This window comes from Fopius arisanus, unplaced genomic scaffold (assembly GCF_000806365.1).
Source record: "Fopius arisanus strain USDA-PBARC FA_bdor unplaced genomic scaffold, ASM80636v1 scaffold00059, whole genome shotgun sequence".
Lineage (NCBI taxonomy): Eukaryota > Metazoa > Arthropoda > Insecta > Hymenoptera > Braconidae > Fopius > Fopius arisanus.
Window position 1 is genome coordinate 139,363 of NW_011887798.1, and position 9,151 is coordinate 148,513.

Below are 9,151 nucleotides of genomic sequence, written 5' to 3' on the forward strand. Positions count from 1 at the left end.
CAAACCAAATAATTGAAGAGAATTTTTTTAATGAGAATTAATTGCAATTGTGTAATTAGGGGAATTTGTTGAAGAGTAATTCTCGTGGAGAATTATCATTTTCGTTTTAATATTAACAATATTAATACTGATATAATTATATGATTTCATAATTATTACTATTGAGTATATTAATAATTTTTTATTAATAATTAATATTTAATAATTACAATTATAATTGCAATTACAAAATGACAATTTATTGATTTCTGATTGTTAATAATAATTATTTTATTCCAATTAAAATCCAATCCTAAAAATATTCAGTCCAAATCTTTCGGTAAAATATCGAAAATTCAATAGTTAATAATAAATATTTCCAGATGTTCATAAATTTTCACAAACGATTCGGAAAAATCTCCCCCACTTGCTCCGATAGTCTCGTCAATAAGTCGGAGCCCATTATCATCTCAAAATACAAGAAACTTATTTAATCCATTGATAAAAAATGGCGATAAGATAACGAGAGAGAGAGTAGTTCGAGGGTCGGTCTCATCTACGTAACAAAATCATAAAAAATCCGCGGAAAGTATTAACGAGACAACAACTAATGCGTAATCAACATAAATTAAAACCGATAAAAATCATATCGAATAACAGTCGATATCGATTAAAACAGCATCTCGTGCAGATCGATTGAATAAATTGATCAAGGCTTTGAACATTGTCCATCGTCCAATGAAATGTTATATTCCACTTGATTATACAATAACAACTCATACAATTGGGCTCGATATCACGTTGCAGGGGATTCAATGCAACAGCCAAAGCCGAATTAATCGATCACTATTGGCAAACGCTCCATTTTGTACTCAGCTGTTGCACTAAAGTAATTTTATGTACATATGTAATCGAGTAAAAATAGTCGCGATATTTGAATTTAACTCATTTGCAATTGCATCTTCAATTCAAATTTCCCAACAAAAAAAAAAGGCAAAGTTGTACTACATAAATTGATTTGCTTCGATTGCAATAATTTTGTTCATCGAATAAATAATAAATTAATAAATAAATTCAAATGTCTGTCGATCAGTTGAGGTAAAAGTTGGTGTACTCTTCGAGCCCAGATTTTCGCGAATATCTCGGAATCGGAGAGAGATGGTGAAATTTTTGTTGATACCTTTTTTGCAGCTCTCATTTTTACGCATAAAAAATGTAGATACAAAAATATCGATATCTCTCTTCGATAATGAGATATCGCTTTAAATTTGATCTCGAAAACGCAGGGAATTATTCAAGTCTACCACTTCGCTCGAGAGTTATCGATAAGTATCTTCTAAACGAGGAGAGATATCGAAATTATTCTCTGAACCTTTTCTGCACTCCACACATCGCTCTCCAAAAAAGATCTTCATGAAAATTATCCTATCTCTCTTCATTTACGAGATAATCGAGGATAACTGACCCGGGGTGAGATGCGCTCACGTCAGTCATCGAATTCACTGAGGATTCCTTTAATTCTACTTTCTAAATAAAAAAAGGAGAAAAGGAAAAATGCGGTTGAAAAAATGAAGATGATAATCCATGGAAACGGAAAAATTTTATTTATTATTTCCAGTGGAATCGAGTGCAAGGATGAGGTGTACAGCGTACGTCAGTTGGAAGCGCGCAGCGCTGTCGAGGAGCTAGAGAAATCCTCAAAATCCCAGGAGGACGTTATCCTCCCAGTCCTCGCGCCAATCGAATCCGAAAAAATTCCAGTCGAGGTTGAGCCCATCATTCCTGTCAAACGCACAAGACCCCAGACAGTTACAGCATCTCTTTTCAAGGATCTCGAGCCAGAAGAGGATAAACCACTCCCCAGGATCAACAATATCACCGAAGAACGCAAAGGGAAACGATCCCCTTGGCTATTCCAGGTAAAGTGGATTGGAATCAGCAGGAAATGTCGTAAAATCTACTTCTTCCCTTTTCTCACCTCCGAAAACATCAAAATATCCCAAACACCCGTCACTTCTCAGATCAGAAATCCAAAGGATTTTTTTTTCGTGAATTCAATAATTCCTTCATTACCCTACAACGGAGAGAGATACATAATTTTTTGTTAAAACCTTTTTTGTAAAGCGGAATTAGAACTACAAAAAAGGATTTAACAAAAATTTTGCTATCTATCCTGGATTTCGATATAATATTGTTAAATCAACTCATTACGTTGAGAGATAGAGAGAGCTGTCAAATAATATTTTATTCACCCTATTTGTCACTGTCATAGTGACACAATAAAAAAGTGGCTGAAATATTTGTAATGTCATCATTTTCTTCCCTCGCCTATGGCCACCTCTATTGATCTCCAGCTCTTCGATTTTTTTTTTTCCAGGAGAAACCAGTTGTGGATTACGACCCCTCACGCCACCGAGGTCTCACCCGTTCCCAAATCCCCAGGAGTCAGCAATCGCAGGACAATCACCTGTTAACAGGTACCTGCAGGCCACCACCGCAGACAGCGACAGCCAGTATCTTCGCTCCTCGCACCGAGGAGATGAACACGGGTTTTCTGATCTTCAGTGAGGATCAACCAGGATTGACGATGTTGAAAGACGAGCCAGAGGATCTGACGCACTTGGCACCAACCCCAGGTGACGTCTGTGTTCCCTTGGAAGACACACCATTCCTATCAGACATGCTGGACGATTTTATCCTGGGAAACGAGGTGTACTGTCCCCTGCTGAGTCCATCGCTTCCCCCGGATCTTCCCAGTGGTCCAGACCTCTCTGACGACACCGACAAGACCGATACCCTGGTGGATCCTCTGAACGCCTCCATCGCCGAGACAGATCCCTTCTTCTACAAAGACACAACGAGTCCTGGTTGCAGCCAAAAATCAGAATCAGGTCTTCTGACACCTGTACTGAGTGGTAGCCCTTCACCGCAGAGTCTTGACTCCTCGCTGCGCAGTCCTGGAGATGACAGTACACCTCTCGGCTCAGCTATATCAGAGGATGATATGTTGATGCTGAGTATCAATGATGTCATTGCTGATGAGGAATTAGCACTCAGGGCTCCCTACATACCCATGTCTGATCAGGACGAGGCACTCCAGATGCTCATCAGTGATGATATGGTCATGTGGGGACCTACGGAGGGCTCTGATAAAAAAATCAAATGGTAATGATGGCAATGGTGATGATGATGATGATCATTCTCATTTAAATTAGTCTATAAAATAATAATTAAAATAATTGAGATGAATCTGTCCGTGAAATTATTCACAGAAATTAATGTTTTATTTTATTTTTCTTTTGGGAATCAGGGACACTGAGGACGAGATGTCCAGGCGCTACGCAGACTCCAGTCTAGCTAAATTGCTGAAGAGTTCAGGTGATGATTTAGAGAGAAATGTTGTGGATCCAGTTCAGGCGTTGGGACAAACGTGTAGAAGAGGTAAGGAGTTGTAAATATAATCGTAAATATAATTTTGATGATTGGAATGAAGGAAAAAAATTGCAAATGATGTTGACGATCTCAGGAGGATCTAAACGTCATCATGGGACGAACTCTCTGCACACCGGTACGCAGACAAAACGCATAAGATCGACACAAGAGACTAAAGAACGTGCAACAATCACTGCCAGTAAAATTCCAACAGATTTGTCACCAGTTGTCACTGGTGGTGATACAACGGTGACAGGAATAAATCCACAGGTCAGTACGAGACTTCAGGATATTGAGGACATGAAGAGAGCCAATCTGATGGATCAGCTGATGGGGGAGACTTCTGAGGGACAGAGCTCCACTGTTTTTGAAGGGAGAAGAGAGGAATTCAAGGAGGACGATGGAGGTGGTGGGTTTAATGGAAAAAATGTCAGGCAGTCTAACAGCGTTCTCATGAATCTACTTGTTTCTGGATGCGATGTGAGTGCGGGTTACGTTTGTCTTGTTAAACCGAAAATCAACAATAAGAGCATCACGTCCAAGTGAATGATAATTCGACTGCCAAGTGAAAGTTTTGAGGATTTTTTGAGAATTTTCGGGTGATTAGTCTCAAAGAAACTCTATACAGCGTTTAGAGATATCAATTTATCTCGAAAAATCGACAGATCTATCGAATACTACGAAAATAATCGATTTTGGGAATATTTTGTATTCTACAGTGATAAATTGCGTATTGTATTTTAGGGGTGACACATTCAGTGACAGTTGAATCTTTTTTTATTTTATGGAGATATATTTTTATATGGTTTTTCCCTCCATAAAAATGTTGAGAGTGAGAGAGGAGGTGGAATTTTTTTTATTCTCGTTTCGTTTCACTACCGAAGGGAAAAATTATGATGAGTGAATTTTTTTGACACCAGTTTTTGGGCGATATCTCGGAATTGATGGAGCCCATCGATTTTTTTGTACCGACATTTTTTCTAGGTCAAGGTGAGAGCTACAAAAAAGGTAGTCACGAAAATATCGATATTTTTATCCGATCTCGAGATATTGCCCAGAAATTGATTTCGAAAAAAATGCACTTATCGTAGTTTATCAATACATGACGATTTCCGGTCAGAGAATTTAGGGAGTTGTCCAATATTATTCGTAGAATGGATAGTGACAGCACAAGACCTAGATTCTGGTGTTAAATGCCTCGAGGATATTGAATTATCGATTAATCGTGGAGGAGCTGAATATTTCTGCTCAGACAACACTGAAAAGACTTCATTACACTAGAATTTAAATAAATTTCATTGTATTGTCATTCACTTGGATGAGATAAGGTCAGGCACGAAATAATCTCTAGATGAAGGTATTGTGAAGATATTTTGAGGTGAAGAAAGTATATATGAAAATTGTTGATTGAAAAAGAAAATATTATTGAAATACATGTGGATACTATACTGGAAAACCCTGACGCTGCGTTTCAATGCTTTCCCCTCTTTCATTCCATTTTACCCCGCATTATCCAATTACTGTTTGATTTATCCGTCAATTATGTCGACCATTCAATTAGATTTTTTTTATTGCCAATCAAAACGAGAGAATTCTTTATTCTGTTTTTGTTTTGTGATTAATGTATTTTTGTCTGCCATTTGTCTCAATTTATTTCGACTATTCCCTCCATTAGACGATTTATTACGTCACCATTGGGTGCCACGTCGGTGTTTTTTTTTATGGATAGCCATTGGTATTATGCAATAATCCTCGAATAAATAATTGAAGGTGAGGCGATGGAATTGGATAATTCACGTGGAATTATTGACATGAGAATCTCTGAACGCCCACTTGTTTAAAGTTCTCTGTCATTCCCCTTTTCATTATCTATTCCCAGTCCTAGATGTAGAAACGCAGTAGATAGTTTTCACGTATGGAATTTTAATTATTTTAATTATGGAATTTTAATTATTTTTCATAATCTTTTGTAATTTATACAGAAAATTATCGAGTTATCACAATTACATGTGGCTGATAACCAGTTATCGGTGAATATCTCGTGAACAAAGGGAGATATCGAAATTTTTATCAGAACCTTTTTTCTAGGGCGAGTATCGCTCTACAAAAAAGGGATCAACGAAAATTTCTGTATTTTTCTTCATTTACGAGATATTCACGGGGGACTCAGTGAAATGGGTTTTGAGAGAAATTAGTCTTATCTTCAATTTGTTTTTTCGTTGTAAACAGGAGATGTACGTGGATTCATCCCGTGTACAGCTGAAAAAACGTCAACCCCTGATGATAAACACCGAGGAACACCACGTAAATATCTCTACGAATTATTTGACAGCTTACACGATGAACCCAGAGTCACCAAGTCCAAAGAAACTCCTGGAGGAGAGCATATCATCGCACATGATCCCCACAATTAATCCCCAATTAATGGAGATGAATGATTACACCTACATAGGCGATGGGACACCCCTATCCCCAGGTTCAGAGCTCCTCAGAGTTCTCAGTGAAGTCTAGAGGGTGATTAAGGTAGAAATTAATATAATCGTGGCCTTAATCCACTGTCTCACGAAATTTCGATAAACAAATAGAACTCCGACGAGTCATTTAGCCCTCATTATCACTTCTAGATCATCTCCAGGGGCTGGAGCCTGATATCAATTTTAAAAAATGAATAAACGCAGTGCACCATACGATTTTATCTAAAAATCTCGTCCTGTTCTGTCGATTTATCAACAAAAAGCCATTGTATATTTTCTATTCTTGTTTTTTAGTTGTCGATGCATTTTTCGATTACCTACCGAATTATTGTTTTTATTTTTAAGGTTTTAAGTGATCGATAAATTGAGTAATGAATTCTAAGTGTAGATTTATTTAAGAGTTAAGGGAGAGATGAATATTCGAGTTTCGAGGGCTCTGGAAGAAATGAGAAACTTGTTCTCTTGTTTAATCAAATGGTAATTAATTACCGATAATTGAATACATAATGCATATGTGTAACAAATATTTTCATTTCATATAAAATTGTATACGTTTTTGTCCCAATGCGAGACACCGCATTCGGTGCAATTACCAATTTTTTATATTGAATTAAAAATTATCTCCATTAATTGTTTTCCTTTAATTCAATCCCTGTAAATTTTTAATAAAAAATTGTATAAAAGACTTGACCATTACTTTATCAAAGAAACAAATTTATTCAAAAAAAAAGTTGATAAACAAAAAAGAAAAACTTCTCTCAATGTTAAATATAAAATATTGAGTTAAAACTACGGGTGAGAATCGCCTCTTACAATAAAATAAGACTTGTAAATATATTTTCAAAATTTTCTCATTCATTTTCTCTTTATTAAAAAAGCAAAACAGGCCATTGGTTCTTGCTTCATGCCCACATTATCGTAACTAATAATAATTAATAGATTTAATTAAGAAAATTGTTTGTTTGTTCAATAAAAAAACCATTTATTGGACACTGATAATTGAATATGCTGCGGTCCCAGCGTTTGAACCAACGAATAAAGGAAAAATGATAAGCAACGATTGGGAAAGGGGAATACAGATATTGCCCACACGTTTGAATAATTATCTATACAATTACAATTAGGCTAAAAATAATGGTGCTTGCAGTTATTTCACTTCGATAGTTAATTTTTCCTCATCTCCCATCACAATCATACACGATTTCAATTAATTATCAATTATTTAGTTCATTCGGGATGATTTCTGTAATTGAATGATGATTTTTTTAAATTCAGGAACAATTAATTGCTATAATTATGTTGTTTCAACATTTAATTACAGCCGGAATGAAGGAATCTTGAGAATTTATTAAATTTATCAATCTTCGCCGGATAAAATGTACCTTTTGTCAGTTTTACTTCGTTTCATCTTCATTCAATTACAGACTGTTATCTTATCTTACGAAAATTCGAATCACTCGCGCCCTTTTAACTTTATCATTACCAACACGATTACTCAGAAGGGCTATTAAGGTAAGGGTAGCTAAACGAAGATCATAGTTCATCCGCATTTTCATGACTAATAATTTAATTAATTATCGATTGATTTTATTTTATCTCAATTATTCTCAATGGTACTCTTCAATTTTTCAGTGATTCTCTCACGATTTTTTTTCGGCATTTTGTACAACCCGGGTGATTGATGGTCCTTGGGGGGAGGGAGGATGTTTGTAAAAATGAATTACTCCCCCTGTGGAGGGAAAAACAAAAATTTTCATCATTTTTTCTTTCTTTTGCCATTTTCGATTTATGTTTCTTCGTAGTTGTCAACCAAATACATCGATTAACGTCGTGGTGGCTCCAATGGTCGATCCGCTCAACCGTGCACAGGGTAATGACGTATTGTGATGGTATTCTGAAAAATAAAACGAGAAATCATCAAATTTTCATTGAAACACATGAACAATTTACGAGTATCATTCTGATTCATGAGTTTTAACCGAAAATCTCCAAATCTACGGGAGATACCATAATTTCCGTAAGAATCTTTTCCCGAGAGCTAATCGCGAGCTACAAAAAAGGTAAAAACCAAAATCCCGTTATCTCCCATATTTCCGGAGATAACCCGAAATATTCATGAGTGCAACTCACTTGGTTATTGAATTGGGAGTAAAAGAGTTGGAAGTTTCAGCAGCATCCAGATTTAGGTGCATCAACATCACGACCTTGATTAATCTTCACTTTATTAGCAGGATCGACAGCAGTATCAGAGGATGATCCAACCCTTCCCTTTATCTCAGCTGCCATTGTCATGAACGCCTGCTCCACATTCATGGCATTCTTAGCCGAAGTCTCCAGAAATGGAATTTCCAACTGATTAGCATATTCCTAATAAACAAAAGCCCAATTACCCATTACTGAAATACCACATCAGATAATCCAATAATTATCGCAATCACTTCGCATAATTTCTCTCATTATTTCATTATGAAAATTTTTATAATTTTTTTTTTATTGCTTTTACCTTCGCAGCTTCATAATCAACAACTTTTTTAGCAGTAAGATCGCATTTGTTGCCGACCAGCAGCTTGTTGACGTTGTCACATGCGTAACGATCAATTTCCTCTAGCCACTGCTTGACGTTGTTGAAAGAGTCCTGATCCGTACAATCGTACACAACAATTATACCGTGTGCACCTCTGTAGTAAGAACTCGTTATTGTTCTGAATCTCTCCTGTCCAGCTGTATCCCAGATCTGTAGTTTTATCGTTTTTCCGTCTAGATCGATGGTCCTTATTTTAAAATCCACACCGATTGTAGATATGTAGCTCTCCGTGTACGTGTCATCGGCAAAACGCAGGAGTAAACAGGATTTACCCACACCAGAGTCCCCGATCAAGAGGAGTTTGAACAGATAATCGCTGAAAATTCAACAGAAGATGCTCTCTTAATTAATAATCCTACGTTTTTAAAACTCTTTCTATTTCCTCGAATTATTTATTCATTTTATCATACCACTGTTCATGATTCATGATTCATGATTCATTTGTTATTTAAAAGATCTTTTATCCCCGTGAATTATTTATAAACTTTGGAATTTGATCTAACTTCCTAAAAATTAATTGATTAATTATTTTAATTTATTTATTTTCCCTTGTCTTTCGGAAATTTTCAAATATTTTCATAAAATACAGAAGAATTCCATAAACTGAAGACAAAATGAATTTCCTCAACAAAATAAATTCCTTCTCATTGTCTCCGCCACAATTGAATGTCCCTGTGACTTT

At 36.1% G+C, this 9,151-nt stretch overlaps 2 protein-coding genes across 2 annotated transcripts; one reads left to right on the top strand and one right to left on the bottom strand.

The window, feature by feature from the left end:
- The first annotated feature begins 1,532 nt into the window (after positions 1–1,532).
- LOC105268577 (uncharacterized) lies at positions 1,533–6,515 on the top strand. The gene is made up of 5 exons (XM_011308246.1): positions 1,533–1,898; positions 2,357–3,144; positions 3,290–3,420; positions 3,506–3,891; positions 5,641–6,515. Exons 1-5 carry the CDS (start codon positions 1,548–1,550, stop codon positions 5,920–5,922), a joined length of 1,938 nt encoding a protein of 645 aa, XP_011306548.1. The 5' UTR covers positions 1,533–1,547; the 3' UTR covers positions 5,923–6,515.
- A 478-nt stretch (positions 6,516–6,993) lies between these two features.
- On the bottom strand, positions 6,994–8,793 carry Rab1 (RAS oncogene family member Rab1; the record flags this gene model as incomplete). Its single annotated transcript, XM_011308427.1, has 3 exons — positions 6,994–7,779; positions 8,016–8,252; positions 8,389–8,793. Coding segments are annotated over 2 exons (606 nt in total), but the record flags the coding sequence as incomplete, so codon positions are not given.
- Positions 8,794–9,151: the final 358 nt, after the last annotated feature.

Excerpts from the sequence above, each read along its gene's own strand:
- LOC105268577 (XM_011308246.1), top strand. The coding sequence starts at position 1,548 with ATGAAGATGATAATCCATGGAAACGGAAAAATTTTATTTATTATTTCC. Across the intron at positions 1,899-2,356 it reads GATCCCCTTGGCTATTCCAG|GAGAAACCAGTTGTGGATTA; the intron begins GTAAAGTGGATT and ends TTTTTTTTCCAG. Across the intron at positions 3,145-3,289 it reads TCTGATAAAAAAATCAAATG|GGACACTGAGGACGAGATGT; the intron begins GTAATGATGGCA and ends TTTGGGAATCAG.